Raw genomic sequence first — 16,835 nt, forward strand, 5'->3', positions numbered from 1 at the left:
GGCTACCTCTGGTGAGCACATGGAGGGCTGCGCGGCCCCCTAAAGAAATGCCACCCCACACCATTACTGACCCACTGCCAAAACAGTCATGCTGGAGGATGTTGCAGGCAGCAGAACGTTCTCCACGGCATCTCCAGACCCTGTCACGTCTGTCACATGTGCTCAGTGTGAACCTGCTTTCATCTGTGAAGAGCACAGGGCGCCAGTGGTGAATTTGCCAATCTTGGTGTTCTCTGGCAAATGCCAAACGTCCTGCACGGTGTTGGGCTGTAAGCACAACCCCCACCTGTGGACTTCGGGCCCTCATACCACCCTCATGGAGTCTGTTTCTGACCGTTTGAGCAGCCACATGCACATTTGTGGCCCGCTGGAGGTCATTTTGCAGGGCTCTGGCTGTGCTCCTCCTGTCCCTCCTTGCACAAAGGCGGAGGTAGCGGTCCTGATGCTGGATTGTTGCCCTCCTACGGCCTCCTCCATGTCTCCTGATGTACTGGCCTGTCTCCTGGTAGCGCCTCCATGCTCTGGACACTACGCTGACAGACACAGCACACCTTCTTGCAACAGCTCGCATTGATATGCCATCCTGGATGAGCTGCACTACCTGAGCCACTTGTGTGGGTTGTAGACTCTGTCTCATGCTACCACTAGAGTGAAAGCACCGCCAGTATTCAAAAGTGACCAAACCATCAGCTAGAAAGCATAGGAACTGAGAAGTGGTCTGTGGTCACCACCTGCAGAACCACTCCTTTATTGGGGATGTCTTGCTAACTGCCTATGCTTTCCATCTGTTGTCTATTCCACTTGCACAACAGCATGTGAAATTGATTGTCAATCAGTATTGCTACCTAAGTGGACAGTTTGATTTCACAGAAGTGTGATTGACTTGGAGTTGCATTGTGTTGTTTAAGTGTTCCCTTTATTTTTTTGAGCAGTGTAGTTCTCTTGGACTTCAATAAGGCACCCGACAAAGAAGCTCATACCCTGCTTATTGTAGAACAATGTGGGATAGACAGTACCATCATCTCACCCCCAGAGGACCCCCACAAAGCAATTAATCCAGGCTGCACAGAAACAAAAGGCTGTGCCGCCCATATGGCCCGTGGGAACCCTCCCCACCCACTTACTCCTTTCCTGGCAAACTTGCCTGCTAAATTGATATTTTTCCTTTTTCCGACCATCATCTGTTCTCTGTGCCAGGAGATTTAGATTAGCTAGGAAGCAGGAAATGGTTGGACTTCTTGCTTTCTAGCTAGTCTTTAGATCTTCAGCTCAGCACAGCCAAACCTCCCTTAGGACTGAAGGTTTGCTTGCAAGCAAATTCAGTGCAGACTCAACGTCAAGCAAATTTGAGAGACTGAGCTAGCTGATGGAAGATAGATAGATCTCTGAATGAATCTGTGAGTAACTCAGTCTGCCTGCTTTGCCTGATTTTGGGTAAAATTTGCTCTTTTTTATAAAAAAAAATCAATATTTACATGCATGGTGTGTTGTGAGTTAATTTTGTGAGTTTGCTTGCAAGCAAATTTTATGTGACAGACTGAGCTAGCGAATGGCAGATAGATAGATCTTTGAATGAATCTGTGATTTTGTGAGCAACTCAATCTGCCTGCCTGCTTTGCCTGATTTTGGGTAAAAGTTGCTCTTTTTTAAATAAAAAATTCAATATTTACATGCATCTCAAGGTTAAATCATATGAGGAATTGTTGAAGGAACTAGGCATGTCTAGCCTGACAAAGAGAAGCATTGGTGTGACATGATAATTGTCTTCCAGGACTTGAGGAGCAATCACAGGGAGGAGGGGGTCAAATTATTCTCCAAAGCACTTGCATGCAGGACAAGAAGCAATGAGTAGACGCTTGTTAAAGAGAGATCCAATCTGGAACTAAAGAGAAATGTCCTGACAGTAAGAACAGCTTACCTCCTGGAGTTGTGGTTGCTCCATCACTGGAGGTCTTCAAGATTGGACAGTCATTTGTCTGGGATGCAATAAATACCACTCTATAAAGCCTTAGTAAGACCACACCTAGAGTACTGCATCCAGTTTTGGTCACCACATTATAAAAAAGATGTTGAGACTCTAGAAAAAGTACAGAGAAGAGCAACCAGGATGATTAGGGGACTGGAGACTAAGGCATATGAAGAATGGTTACAGGAACTGGGCTTGGCTAGCCTAGTGAAGAGAAGGACCAGGGGAGACATGATAGTGGTCTTCCAATATTTGAGGGGCTGTCACAGAGAGGAAGGGGTCAAGCTATTTTCTAAAGCACCCGAAGGCCAGACAAGGAATAATGGATGGAAACTGAACAAGGAGAGATTTAACCTGGAGGACTTCCAGAATATCAAAAGAGATAGAGCTAATCTAGTTTCAAGGGAAGGAATGTTCCATAAAGCAGTCATCATGGCACACAAAGGCCATCTCCTGGAATCCCTCAAATTTATATTCCTGGCTAATGTAACTGGAGAGAGGTGGTCCCTCAGATAACCTAGTCCCTCCCATACCATGAAGAATTTTAAAAGTTAGAATTAGTACCTTCAATTGGACTTGGAAGCAAACTGGCAATCAATACACCCCACCAAGCAGACATGTGAGATGTGCTGTTCTACAAGCACACATAATTGGCCATGCTGTTGCATTTGGAAGATTCTGGATGCTTCAGGGGCAGCCCCATATGGAATTCATTATAGTAGTCCAATATGGAGGTGATAGGTTGTGATGTATCTAACAATCAGGCTGCAAGATGAAGCTATGCTAAGGTCCTCCTAGCCATGACTGCCATTTGCTATTCAAGTAGGAGTCATGCATCCAGGAGGAATCCCCAGATTGTGCACTGGGGCTACTGGAGCAGTGCAAGTCATGAACTCCCAAATTATGTCAGATCCCAGTTTCAAGGCTAACTACAGTCCCCTAGAATCATATGTTGGGAAACTCCCTTGCTAATGCAGAAATAGCAATAGCACGTAGACTTATATACCGCTTAACAGTGCTTTACAGCACTCTCTAAGTGGTTTACAAAGTCAGCATATTGCCCTCAACAATCTGGGTTCTCATTTTCCCAACCTCAGAAAGATGGAAGGCTGAGTCAACCTTGAGCCAGTCAAGATCAAAGGAATCTAATTCCTGGCAATGTGAGCAGAGTTGGCCCGCAATGCTGCATTCTAACCACAGCACCACCACAGCTCTATGGAGTCAAGAAGCTAAGGCGGGTAGGTTGCTGTTCTGACCTTCGTCATGCAAATGGCATCTGGTGAGAGTACAGTATGTTTTATTGCACAACTATACCCCAGTAAAAGCACTCCTCAAACCCGAGTCCAGTTCCCTACCATCGTAGAAGCATCTGTGTCTGTTCACACAGGAATTAGGAATTCAACAAGCAACAGTGAAACAACCAGTTTGACACTTAGGAGCAAGGCTTGGATGAATGGCAAAAAAAAGATGCACTAGCAGCATGTTGCTCATAGGGTGACTTTAAGAGTTCCAAAACCACACAACTCGTAAGCAAATTTCACTAAGGAAATGCAAGTCCAGACATGAGTCCCAAAAAGCAGCAGTTAGGACAAGGAAATTCACAATGCATAGCACAAGACCACGGAGAAAAGGTAAATCACAGAGCCGAAAGCTCTGGGAAAGCGAACGGTTGCTTCTGACAACCAACTGATCCCCAATGCCTGGTTAAATAAATCTAAGCCTGGTGTTTCTCATTAGGAGGGGTAAAGCTGCTTCCTTATGAGTAACCTCGCTGATCCCCTCAGTGCTTCCCTTTGTTCCACTCTTTGCATCCACAGAGCAGGTGGGGACAGCAGCTGTTCCTCATTGGAGGCAACCTGCTCATCAAAGGTGATCTCCAGCAGCCGTGCATTCCCCTTTTCTGCCTGTACAGACAGCTGCTCATCCAGTTGATCCCTCCCCCTGATGCTCAATGGTCCTGGGACTGCATCCCCATCAGCTACAGTCTTTCTGAGTGCTCCTGGAAACCCATGGTATCCCATCTGATGGCCCTGGTTCTGGCTCATCCTCCTTGTTGGATCCAGTGACTGCTGGGGGATCACTTAGAACCCAACTTAAGGAATAAGGTCTCATGTCCAGCGTCCTGTGGAGCAGCACCACTGAAAGCTGTAGAAGATTCCCTAGTGACAATTGCCTCACTCCGATCCCAATCCTGGTTGATGCCCCTAAGTAAAAACCAAGCTGAGCAAATTTGGGAAGGGGCAAATCTGTCACCTGCCCCTTCAAAACCCAGCTAGATGTTTGTAATACATGCCAGGTCCGTCCTCTCATCAGTGATCAAATTACCGATAAGAGAGGCCTTATTGGCATTTAGTAGCAGCAGCCAGAGATCAGGGCTACTGAGAGAGCATCAGGTCAGAACACAGATTTATTATAAGACACTGGAGTCCCCAAGGGTGGTATGCTCCCTGTCCCCTACCATATCTCCACATGCCAAAGATCGCCATAATGCTATGATCTGCCTCCAGCCCCCAATAACGGCCTGATTTCCCAATCGAGCCTGATACTGAAGACCAATGGTCCCAATCAGGAAATGGGCTCAAACAGGGAATTAGTCTAGGTTTGTTACATAAGCACAAGAGGGCAAGGTCTGATCCTCCCAGCCCCAATCACTGAATGCCTTTGAGCCTTACCTAGTTTTTCCCAAGAGAAAGCTGCCAGTCTTGGGAGATTCCTGTGGAATAGACATAGAACAATAAAGTGGCTACTTTGAACTCTACACATGTGGGTCTGGTGAATTGTCCCTGACACCCTCCAGGACTTGAACTTTACCTTCCCACATACCAACACACACACACACATTCAAAAACTCCAAACACACACACAATCCCTCCCCTGGTGAGATTATCCTCATTCATCCCCCACCAATTCTCACCTAGAGAGAAGAATCAAGACCATTTGGCAGGGCATTCAATACAGGTGGAGTCACTTTGTTCTTTTCTTTCCTTCTTATTTTTTCTCCTCTCAGGGCTATCTGGAGGACAGGCAAAAGTTACATCTGTGGGTGAAATGACTCCACAGTAGCCTGCCACTTTGCTGTTGCTCCCTCCTAAACCCTCATGCTTTCAACCCCAGTTAGAGATGCCTGGTTGCAGTAACTACTATCCAGCCAAAACTTTCCTTAAAGTCAGCTTCCACCCAGACAAAGAACCTAGTCACAGCATCTTAACAGGTCAGCCCAGAACATTCTGCAGTCACCTGCAATCCAAGGCATCTGGCAGACATCCATAGTCACTTGCCTGATTTTTTCACTTTGCGGGTCTCAATCTTCTTGAATAGCAGGATGGCCTGGATGTTGGGCAGGATTCCCCACTGGGCAATGGTCATTTTGCCTAGTAACTTGTTCAGCTCTTATCAGGCGTTCAGTGCCCAGCTGCAGACCATTTAATAATCTTTCAGTTCAGCAACTTCATGAGAGCCAAACAAATTGGCACAAAATAAGCTTGTCTCATGAAACAATTCTGGAAAATACTACCGGTATGCACTTCCGATCAGTGCTAAAAAACACAATTATGCATTTTTGGGATTTTTTGTTCTCAAGAACCAACACAGCTATCCTTTTGGTTTTTTGTGGTTGTATCAAATTAAGGTATTAAAATATTCTGAGGGCACCATTTTGTTTGATTTGTCTTGTTTATAAGATCATTTTAATCTGTGCTGCCTGTGTGGTTTGATGTTTTATCATTTTTATGGATTTTTTTTGGTTTTGTAATCTAGAGTCCATTGTATTTGGGTGGCTAATAAATTTGAATAAAATAAATATTTTCTTACACTTAAACCCCTCAGATTCTAGAATTCCCAAAGTAGTATGTTGATTCTCTGCCTATATGATCTTACTACACTTGTTGAGAAATCACTGTATTTTTCTGATATTCCAGAACTGGGATGAATTTTCAGAGTTCATATTAAATGGAAATGGCATCAATCCTTCTTTCATTGTATCCTGAAATCATAAGAACATCATGCAGAACTTAAATTTATTTTCTAAAGGCTAAGCATCAGCCACTTTTGTGGATTATTTTGCCAAGTGCATAATTTTCACAATATTAGGACTTTAGTTGGTAGGAGCTAGTTGATTTGGGCTAATTTTGAAAAGCTAAGTATGGTTATAGCTGATCTGGACATGGACAGGTAATCAACAGAAATTAGCAGGGCAAAAATCTAGACTGTAACATTAAAATAATGTTGTATATATTGTAGGAAGCAACAGCAAGCCATTTCCACACAATTGTTGAAGAAAATCCACATCAACATGAAGGATTTATTACATTAAAACAAAAATATTGCCTAAGCATTGTTTTTTTTAAATGCTAAACAAAATTTGATGTGGTAGATCTAATATTGGCTGACCTTTATAATTTATTTTGTGGATTAAGTTGTGAGGATTGGAAGGGAACATGTTGCCCTCTAAATACTTTTAACTACAGTTCTGTCCCTGCCACTTCCTACACATGAGATTGTTTGGGAGTAAAGAGACTCCTTGTAGTTAGCTGTGCCATGCAATCGGAGATAAGGTGTTAACAGAGAATTAATTCTCTCTACCTCCTGCTGGCCTTAAGACAAATTGGTCTGTTCAAGGATCTTCATTTCTCTGTTAATTTTACTTTTTATCTACAAAGACACACAAGATGGGGAAAGGACCAAAATCATTTCATCTGCAGTTGTATTAATTTTGATCAGGCTTTCACACAAGTCATTTTTTAAGGAAAGATAGTGAAAGCATCACTTGGCAGGTTCTAACAAAGACCATGAATGGAAGATCTGAAGTTTTGTGTTGCTCCTCCATGGGGGATGAGAGCTTTCCTCCTCAGTAGCAGCTGATTAGGTCAGCCACAAATAGTCCCAATACCATGGATGAAATTCCCTCCAAGGTTTGTCACTAAAATATAACTTTGACTATGGTAGAACAATACTCATTAACTATACACTCATTAACTGTGTTACATATACTTGAATATATTTTTGCTTTGCTTCAAATACCTGATTATCACTGTCTTAATGGGTTTGGGATGTGCTCTTCGGTCTGAGAAAAGTTTGATGCTCTTTGTACAAAACTCTTCCATCCCTGAGTTCTGAAGCTCATGTTGTCATGGATAGTTCTGTTGATTGGTTCCAGTCTCCACTGACAGACCTAGCTGGATAGTCATGGCTCAGTTTTGTTATTAGTGCCTGATGGATGAAACTGGTTGTTCAATGAATTAGCTCCATTCCCTATTAACCTCCTTCCTCCATTGCTACTGGGAATGTCATCTGTTTACCCAAATAAACTATAATTGCTGCTGATTTGGACTTTCCCCTAATTGCAAAGCAGCCCAGTGACATAAATTTGAAGACAGATGATACTGCTAGATGATGTTGGTATTCAGCCCAGAAACACAACAGATTTTTCTGTTTGTTCCCCCCCCAAGATTTCAATTTGAGGAGTTTGGAAAGATGTTGAGTAATAGAGGGAATGCTTTTTGATGTAAAAGGTCCAAAGTTTAGCTTTCCACATATCCACCTAAAGCAGGGTGGCTCACCTGTGCTTGCCTGCAGCTCATTTATATTTGGGGCTCTGAAGCCTCCAAATACAACCTGCACTGCAAGGATCATTGATGCCTACTCTGTGATGCTTTGGTAAAGTTTTTTTTGTTGTCCTTGATATTGTAGTGAATCAACCTGTGGTGCTAGTGCAATACCAACTGTTGTTGTTTGTTGCTGTTTAGTTTTATTCTGTGTATTCCACTTTTTAATTGAGACAGTCAACATGAAATTTCAGAGTCAAATATTTCAGAATCGTTTTGAATACAGTTGCTGAAAATCAGTACTCAATCCCTTCCCATTTGGAAGTGGATTTTCATGAAAACTATAAAATTTGTCAGAGTAACTAGAGAATTAGAAAAATGAAGTCTTCTATGTATTTAACTTCAGTTCCTAGAAACAACTAGCTGAATCCATGACACAGCCCTGCCCATTTGGCCTGATTGCTGTGTCCTTGTGACCTTTGGCCACTGAAAGCTTTTCCCCAAGTCTTAGATTTTAATTTATGTTCAGCTTTCACATTTGTGTGCATTGTGATTGTGATTTCTCTTTCTGTGAACTTTGGCAACTGGGCAATAGAAAATTTAATGCAGCAAGTGCGATCAAATAAACTGTCTCCTAATCTATAGTATAAGGCAGTTCTGTACATGTGTTTTAATGCTCATTAGGCTCTCTTGAATAATTTTTTAAATGCAGGAATCTTCCACCCATGTCAGAAAAACAGCCGTTTGATTTTAAACAGTTTAGTGATACCTGTTTCTCTATTTCCCTTTAAACAGAATATGAAAATATAGAGCTAATGAATCATATTTTGATCAGACATTGTAAGTGAAATCAAACATTAAGTGCACACAATATTACTGAAAGGCTAAGTGAAACTCATTTGCACCAGCTCTCTGGCCTACTTACCGTAGCTGTAATTTTGTTCAAAAATATTAAAGTCATTCAATTAAAGGTGCAATAAAAATCTTCATACTAGGCTTTGATGTAATTTCTGAATATTTTTGAATTACAGAGGGGGATATAGAGGAGTAACTACATAAAGTAGGTTTTCTCAGGGAAACAAAACAAAATGCTAGGAACTTGGATTACTTCTATGGCTGACTTTTAAAAGACTGTATGAGCAGGAAACCACAAAGGACTAAATTACTGAATGGAATATGATTCCAAACTTATCAATCATTGCATAGAGACCATATTCGAGAGTACCTGATTTTACAATTTCTACTGGTCAATTACTTTCATTTTATTGTTATACACCATCAATTCAGTGGAGAGATGCTGCTGGTTTGGACCAGTTCTAACGAACCGGTAGTTCCGACCATCAGCTAGCCCCGCCCTATCCTGTCCTTTATTTCCTCCTTTCTGGCTCAGTTGATTTGCGCAGCATAGCTGATTTCTGCACCTCACCATATCTACTTACCGGGGCTGCCCTAGAAGGTAAGCATTTCAGCTTCAAATTGCTGTATTTTGAACGAAGCATGCACTCACAGAACCAGTTGTTAAACCAGTTGCAGCCCACCACTGCATCAATTCTCCCTGCTAGCATATTCACTACTAGTCTTGTAGAAGAAATCTAAAGCTACAATGTATTTTAAATATTTTTTTATGCCTTCTAATAGTCATTTAGGAAAATTGATTGTAAAAAAGAAAAATAAATGTAGCTAATTTATTTTATTTTTATTTATTTATTTTGTCAAGCAATTATAAGATAACAGGTATAAGTATAAACTTAATTATGAATACATGAAATGGATACATATAAGAAAAATAAAAAGAAATAATAGGACAGGGACGGTAGGCACATTGGTGCGCTTATGTATGCCCCCTACAGACCTCTTAGGAAAGGGGTGAGGTCAATAGTAGACAGTCTAAGGTTAAAGTTTTTGGGGTTTGGGGAAGAAACCACAGAGTCAGGTAGAGTATTCCAGACGTTGACCACTCTGTTGCTGAAGTCGTATTTCCTGCAATCAAGTTTGGTGCAGTTAACCTTGAGTTTGTATCTACTGTGTGCTCTTGTATTGTTATGGTTGAAGCTGAAGTATTCATTGACAGGTAGGACATTGCAATATATAATTTTATGTACTATACTTAGATCGGACTGAAGACAGTGTAGTTCTAGGTTTTCTAGGTCTAGAATTTCAAGTCTGGTGGCATAAAGTATTCTGCAATGAGTAGAGGAGTGGGGAACTCATCTTGTGAAATATTTCTGGACTTTCTCAACTGTATTAATATCAGATATGCAATGCGGGTTCCAGACTGATGACCTGTATTCAAGTATTGGTCTAGCAAATGTTTTGTATGCTCTAGTTAGTAGTGTGATATATTGCTGCATCCTTAATTTTAGAACCATATATACAGAATTTTCTCAAGTCTGCTGAGAATTCTGCATTTCAAGTTTTAAGTAATCTGGAATATGGCATATAGGGGAAGACTATTATAAACTAATAATAATTCATATTTGCCAAAAATCAAATCTTTATAATGCCAACATAGAATTAACTATACACAAAATGCCCTTAACTGATCTTAAAAGAAAAAAAGGGAGGGTATGAGACCTCATTAATACTTAATGTACATTTGTTTTATTTATCATATTTGTTGAGCTGCCCATCTCCTATAGTAATTCCAAGTATTTGGGAGACCACTGAAACATGCTAGGACTGTACACTTGAATGAGAAGCTGAAAACACATTCTGGAAGTCAAACGACTTCTGCACTGCTGCCATGAAAATTACATGGATGTGTCCATGATATCACTAAGCTTCATGAAGGTTTTAACTTTTACATACAGGACAGAAATATCACCAATTTCTCTACCATTGAGTAAATGTGCCATCAATCCTTCCTTGTCTCAGCACAAAAATGATATAATAAAATTGCTAGTTGTATATTAAAATTGGTTACCTACAATGCCAATCCCAGATTTGATTGTATCCCTGTCAAATTGTATTGTTTTGATTTATGGATGCTGGATGCTCTAGCCAACTTGACTTTTTTCGCTTTTGACACTGTTGCAGCCTTCCAAATGTCTCCAGCCCAGAGGAAAACATCCACCAAGTCAGGGCACATTAGCATTAAATGAGTAGGTTGATATTATTATATAATTTCAAGATTCCACTTGGGTTTCCACATCCCATGTCAATATCTCACAAGTTCAAAATAATGTTAAATAAAACATATTGAAAAATGCCTTCTCATCTCAAGCATTTTATGTACTGCTAAATGAACTGAACCACTCCAACTAGATTTTAATTTGCCAATATAATCTGAAGCAAGGAAACATCAGGGGAGAAAGAGGAAGGAAATGTATGGCTGTTGGGCAACCAACTCTCCTATAATAGCGGGGCAAAAGTTTGAGACTGACAACTAGTAATGTGGTTAATTACAATAGTTATGCTGCTCCTATCTAAATTACTGCAACCTACTCTACATGGAACCCAGAAGTTTCTATTGTTCCAAAGCACAGCAGCCTAATTATTATCTGGCACTCACCTATGGTAGCACATTACTCTTGTTCTACAGCAGGGGTGTCAAACTCAAGGCCCATGGGCCAGATCTTGCCCACCGGGTGCTTAAATCTGGCCTGTGGGGTTAACCTGGAAATAGCAAAGGACCAACCCATGGTGCCTCTAGCATGAGGGTGGCACCCTCATGACCCAATTTCAACCTGGATGGCCGCCTGCAGCACCCTGCCAGCCAAAATGGGGTCATCCAGACCAAAAACGTGCCCCCCCCCCATAGCCTGTTTTGGCTGGCAGGGTAGTGCAGGAAGCATCCCCCCCCACCCCCGGCTTAAGAGAGAACTACACTGCTGATCCGGTCCTCAAAGAAATCCAGTTTGACACCCCTTTTCTACAGGGTTTACATTGGCTCTCAGCTACAATTTACAGTGCTGGTGTTAACCTGCAAAGCCCTTTACGGCCTGGAATCAAGTTACTTTCTTGCTGGGACAAACAGAAGAGGTGGTTGTCCACTTAGGAAGATGTGGGGAATTGGACAACAGAAGCACTGCTTTTCTGTACCAGTGCTAGCCTCTGGAAGGCCTTCCACTAGAAGCGAATTTAGCCCAGACTTTGGCTGTCTTATGGAAATAAGATGGAGCTCTTCCACAATGCATTTGAGACTTTGTTTTTTGGATGTTATGATTTGCATGTTTGTATGATTTTTAACTGGACCATGGATGTCTTAATATTTTTTATATTCCTGCAGAGCTGGCAAGACTCCTGTGGCATTGTAACAGCATATATAAATGTAATAAATATTAATGTTCAGAAAACTAATCAAAGCACCTCTCAAAAGCAGTTACTATGAGTCTTCATGTGTTGTACTAAGTCGAACTGTGATCTTCCACAAGGAAGACATTCCCCAATATACAAATAGGAAATACATTAAAGAATATACAGTATAAAAGCATGATTTTGTTGGGCTGAAAATTCCAACTTGCTCCTAGTTGCCATTAGATTTCTGTCAAAGACATTCTTTATTAGCAAGTTATGAGACATACATTCAAGTGGCAAATAAATATTTAATTCTGAATTAATTTTTTATATTAAACTTAATTTTAAAGTCTTTCAGGGTGGAGATAATCCACAAATGATACCATAATCCTTACCTCATTCATAAAAGAATATGAATTCCCATGTTCTTTAGCATGAAAACAAGTGTACAGCATGTATTTGAGTGGTCCCAGCATTTTCTAAATATTCTCAACTGCAAAAAGTTTGAGAAACAATGAACATATAACTGAAATGTAAGTCCCATAAAAATGGAGAAGAAATACTTTCAAGTACAATATAGAATTGCAGCCTGTTGAAATCTATTTAGGCTGAAACTTTTATTTAAAGGCAATGTTAGTATTAACTATGCCTATATACAAAATAAGATAAAGATTACACAATTCTCACTTGTTAGCAATCCTATATTGGAAAAATGCAATTTTCATCCAATAAACATTTACCTTTCTTTTTAAAAATAGAAAGTTCAGAAATACTTCTGGTTGTTACTCACAGGTTCTCATTTGAATTATTTTGTAGTTTGAGTAAACAATAAATATGGCTACAAAGGGTAAATGTGACTTTTTAAATTGTAATACACTACTATACCTTAATTCATAGTAAATGTTTACTCTTGTTTTTAATTATATATATGGGGAAGGGCAAGTAGTATATGTTTAAATTTATTTTTACCCTGATTTCTTTGTAAGTTCCTTTGATCATTAATCTGCCTTTTCTTGTTACATATATTACAAGGCAGTAAACAACACAGAAATTGTTATTTTAATTTTTTTCTGTTGAACCTCTTCAGAGTTCTTCTATAGAAAAAAAAGTGGGGGGCAGCCTTTGGCACGCTAATCTTTTTAAAAAAGATAAAGTTGAGCCCATTGAATTGACAACATAAGAATGTCAACAGAAAATCCAAACAATGCACATAATATTGGAGTTAAGCTACAGGGATTATCTTTAAACCAACTTGAAAATAAGTTTGTCTGAAAACATGTTTGTATTTACTCTCAAGTGAGGGAGTAAGACTACAAGCACAAATCACTTCACAACGAATATTTTCAAATGGGGTGGGGGAGAAGGGAGGCTTATCAGGGTTTATGTTAAAGCCAGCCTCTTTTTTTTTTTCCTCCGCTCCGTCTTTACTTTTCCATGTGGAAAAGGTTATCAGACAAGGCAGGCGAAGAGGCTGCTCCCTTTTGGCGGAGCTATGCACAGATTCTGACAATGTAATACGCAAGAATTTTAGGCTAACATGATACATAGCCTCGGCTTGCACTGAAGCTCAATAAGGAAACCGGACACAAACAAGCACGCATATTACACACACACATATCACACGCGACCAGGTCAAAAGTTGACTGCCTCGCCAGCTTCCCTCCGGATCCTTTTTTGTTGCGTCCTGGCAGAGCTGATTTTCCGCCCAAGGTAACAAACAGCGTGAGTAGGCGCCGGAGGGGGAATTAGGTGGGGATCGTCGTGTCCGTTCCTGCTGGCTAAAGGTCCGGGCCGGATTTTGCACCTTGTCCCCGGGACTGCCTCACGGCCTGGACGAGCTGGAGCTGCTGCGGCTGTGTTTATTGAGCGCTCTTGTCCTGGTATCACTCCGCTGGCATGGACGAGGAGGAGGCGGACGAGGTGGAAGAGTAACGCACTTGATCCCTGTGGTGGTGATGGCAGAGGAGAAGCAGCGGGCAGAGCGGAGCCCGAGCGGGTCCCTCTGCGTGTAGCAGCGCCGCGGACGCTCTGCCAGCCCTTCAGCCGGCTACCTTTGCAGATCGCCCCGGATTGTTCACGTGTTGATTTCCCCCAGCCGGAGGATTTGCTTTTTTAGGTTCCTGTTGAAAAATACAACTGAGCAGCCAAAGTACTTTGAGAACACGGTGCGGCATAAACACCCAAACTTTTTTTCCCTCCCTTTTCTTCCCCCTCCCCCCGGAAAGAAAACACAATTAAGCAAGCGGCGTTGCCTGTCTTCGGCTGGTGTGAGGTGTGAATGCGTTGTGGGTCGTACATGTGTGTTCCTTGACCAGTGGGTGCCCGTCCTAGGCATTTTGTGAACGTGTGGAGTGCGAGTGCGGAAAGACTCTCTCTACACAAGGCTTTTGGGGACGTCTTCCCTCCTCCCGCTTTTATGTTTTAATACATGGGGGAGACCTAGAAGGTTTTCGGTCCGGAATTTCTTTCGGAAAGGATAGATTCTTCCAAAGGGAAGCAGCTCTGAGCTCTCCTCCTTGGAGTTTGTAAGCGAGCGGCGGCGGCTGCCTTGTTTGTTGATTGTGGCTGGCGATAACCTTACAGCACCACCTCCGGGTTTGGGCTTTCTGCTTTTGGCGTTTTTTGTTTTTTTTTACTCCTCCTTCCCTCCCATCCGAGGGGATCGGCAAGAAACAGCTTTTGCTGTTTCGTTGTTTACAAGCCCCCAACATTTTTGCTCGGGTCTGTTAGCGTTTCCATGGCCCACTAAAGAGTATCCCAAAAGGAGGATTCCCCCTCCTTCGGCCTTTCTGCCTGCTGTGTGGCGCCCGCGTGTAAAAGGAGAGGAGGAAAAAGTTCTTCCAAAATAGTGTGCGCAGGGAAGGGGATGGGGGATTTTCCAACCCCCGCTGCCGCCACCAACGGCAGCAGCATTTGCCTCAACAATAACCTGAGCAGCAGCCTCGGCGGGGCCGGGATCGGCGTGAACAGCGCTCCCCACGGGCCTCCTCCCGGTCACAATGCTACTCATAGCGGCGGCGGCGGTGCTAACGGGAGCGGCGGCATTCCCAAACACAGCACCGTGGTGGAAAGGCTCAGGCAGCGCATCGAAGGCTGCCGGAGACATCACGTCAGCTGCGAGAACAGGTACCAGCAAGCCCAGGCCGAGCAGCTGGAGCTGGAGCGAAGGGACACGGTGAGCCTTTACCAGAGGACCCTGGAGCAAAGGGCCAAGAAATCGAGCGCCGGCGGTGGCAGCAAGCAAGCACATTCGAGCAAACAGCCACAAGATGCCGAGCCTGCTACAGCCGAGCAGAGGAATCACACACTGATCATGGTAAGGGGGCGGGCGAGGGGGGCTGGGGGCGGCTGCGGAGCCCTTGTGGGCAGGCGCTCGCTCACTTAGCGCTCGCTTCTCGCCTGAACGGATGTAGGAGTTTGGGAGGGGAGCGAGCGAGGGATGCTTGGCTGAAACCGGGGAATGGGCGGGGAGAGGAAACTTTGGTCCTATAACTAATAAGGGAATCCAGGAAGCAACACGGACCGTTTGAAGAAGACTTGAAAGCTCCGCATGGCGGAGGCGGCCGGCTCAGCCAACCGCGCTCCCTTTCTGCCCACTCCTGACCGGTTTCTGAAACACTGCGACACGCCGAGTCGCCTGCCTTCCCAACTCCTCGTTCCTTAAGACTACCGGACAATATAGAGAGGGGCGCTTGCTTGGTGATTCGCATTTGGGAAGAGCCGCCTCCAGGGTCCGAGCTTGGGAGGGTTCGGGGCGTCTTCGGACGGTCTAAAGCGGTTGAGGGAAGCCGGAGAAAGGCAAGGAAAGGGACACAGGCGCGCGTGGGTACGCGTTTAGAAGAACGAAGGCGGGGGGAGGAAGTGAGGAGGGGAGAGACTCGTTGCCTCTTTAAATCCCGCGGAGGGCGAACTTGTGGGCTGGCTCTGCCGAGCGGGAGTGTCAGCTCTCGGAAGAAAAGTTGGGCAGGCTCTTCCTCGACCGGCAGCGCGTGAGAGTGTGGGTGGGGAAGCAGCCAGCAGCCACTCAGCAGCCACCTCGGCTGGATTACAAAACAAAAACGAAAGGCGAAAGTTTTCTTGGTCTTTTAAAACAGCGCTCTCCAACCTTGGCAACTTTAAGCCTGGAGGACTTCAACCCCCAGAATTCCCCAGCCAGCAAAACTTCTGGGGAATTCTGGGAGTTGAAGTCCGCCAGGCTTAAAGTTGCCAAGGTTGGAGAGCGCTGTTTTAAAAGCCTCGGAAGGGAAGAGCAAAGGGGCGGCAGTTCGTCAGTTGGTGGCGTAATGACTCCGAGCCGCCAGTGGCGCTTCCCAAGACTCGCCGCTAAAACGCGCTCATTATAGAGGGCGGGCTGCGGGTAACATCAGGGGCTAACGAGCTTGTGGGAAAACAGAAGTGCACCCTGGTTAAGCTTTTATTGAATTACCTTTCAAGAAGAATCGTTTCGTGCTAGCTGCTCTGGCTAAATCGGTTAGCCTCCTTTCCCCACCCGCCCTTCAAATCTAGGAGTTTGCTTTTGTACATGTTTCTTGGGAATAAATCTGTCAGAGTACTTGCGCAAGGTTAGCGGTATTAACCTACTACGAGGCCATATCGGGCAGGAAGGTTAATACCGTTACCCCTGCGCAAGTCCGCTGTACTCGGAGTTAAGCCCTACGATGTTCACTGAGATGGACTCCCAAGAAACATGTACAAGAGTAAAATCTTAGGTGTAGAGGCCGGGCGGAGGGCGAATTTGAGGCTAGGCTGTGTTAACGGATCTGTTCTTGTTAATGCTATTTTCCAGTTGTAGAGTCGAATAAGGATAGCATAGTTGGGAAGAAAAGATTTTGAAATCTTGCGCTTGCAATGTACAGAGATTGTGTACGCTGGAGGCGTCTTACCGGGCCGCAAGCACCAGTTTGGTGAAGGGAGGCGTTGTTTGTTTAGTTGGCAGCCGCACTTTCAGGCTTGTTTACTCGACTCTTTTAAATGTGCATAACTGGACGAGGAGGGATTGCGGCGTGAAAGACTTATCCTGCGTCTTACTTACCAAAATTATTAAAACCTGTATCCGACCCTCATCTTCAAGCATGCAAGCAGAAACACAA

General features: G+C 43.5%; 1 protein-coding gene across 1 annotated transcript in view; it reads left to right on the forward strand.

The window, feature by feature from the left end:
• Positions 1-11,982: 11,982 nt before the first annotated feature.
• The window catches only part of MAML3 (mastermind like transcriptional coactivator 3), a 308,222-nt gene continuing 303,369 nt past the window's right edge, over positions 11,983-16,835 (forward strand). The window contains exon 1 of the mRNA XM_087963117.1: positions 11,983-15,061. Coding sequence (XP_087819243.1) covers positions 14,612-15,061 — 450 coding nt within the window. The 5' untranslated portion in view covers positions 11,983-14,611. The remainder of the gene's footprint in view (positions 15,062-16,835) is intronic.

The sequence above is a fragment of the Notechis scutatus genome, chromosome 4, assembly GCF_049901735.1.
Source record: "Notechis scutatus isolate UNSWTSFEM ecotype Mainland chromosome 4, rNotScu1.2, whole genome shotgun sequence".
Taxonomy (NCBI): domain Eukaryota; kingdom Metazoa; phylum Chordata; class Lepidosauria; order Squamata; family Elapidae; genus Notechis; species Notechis scutatus.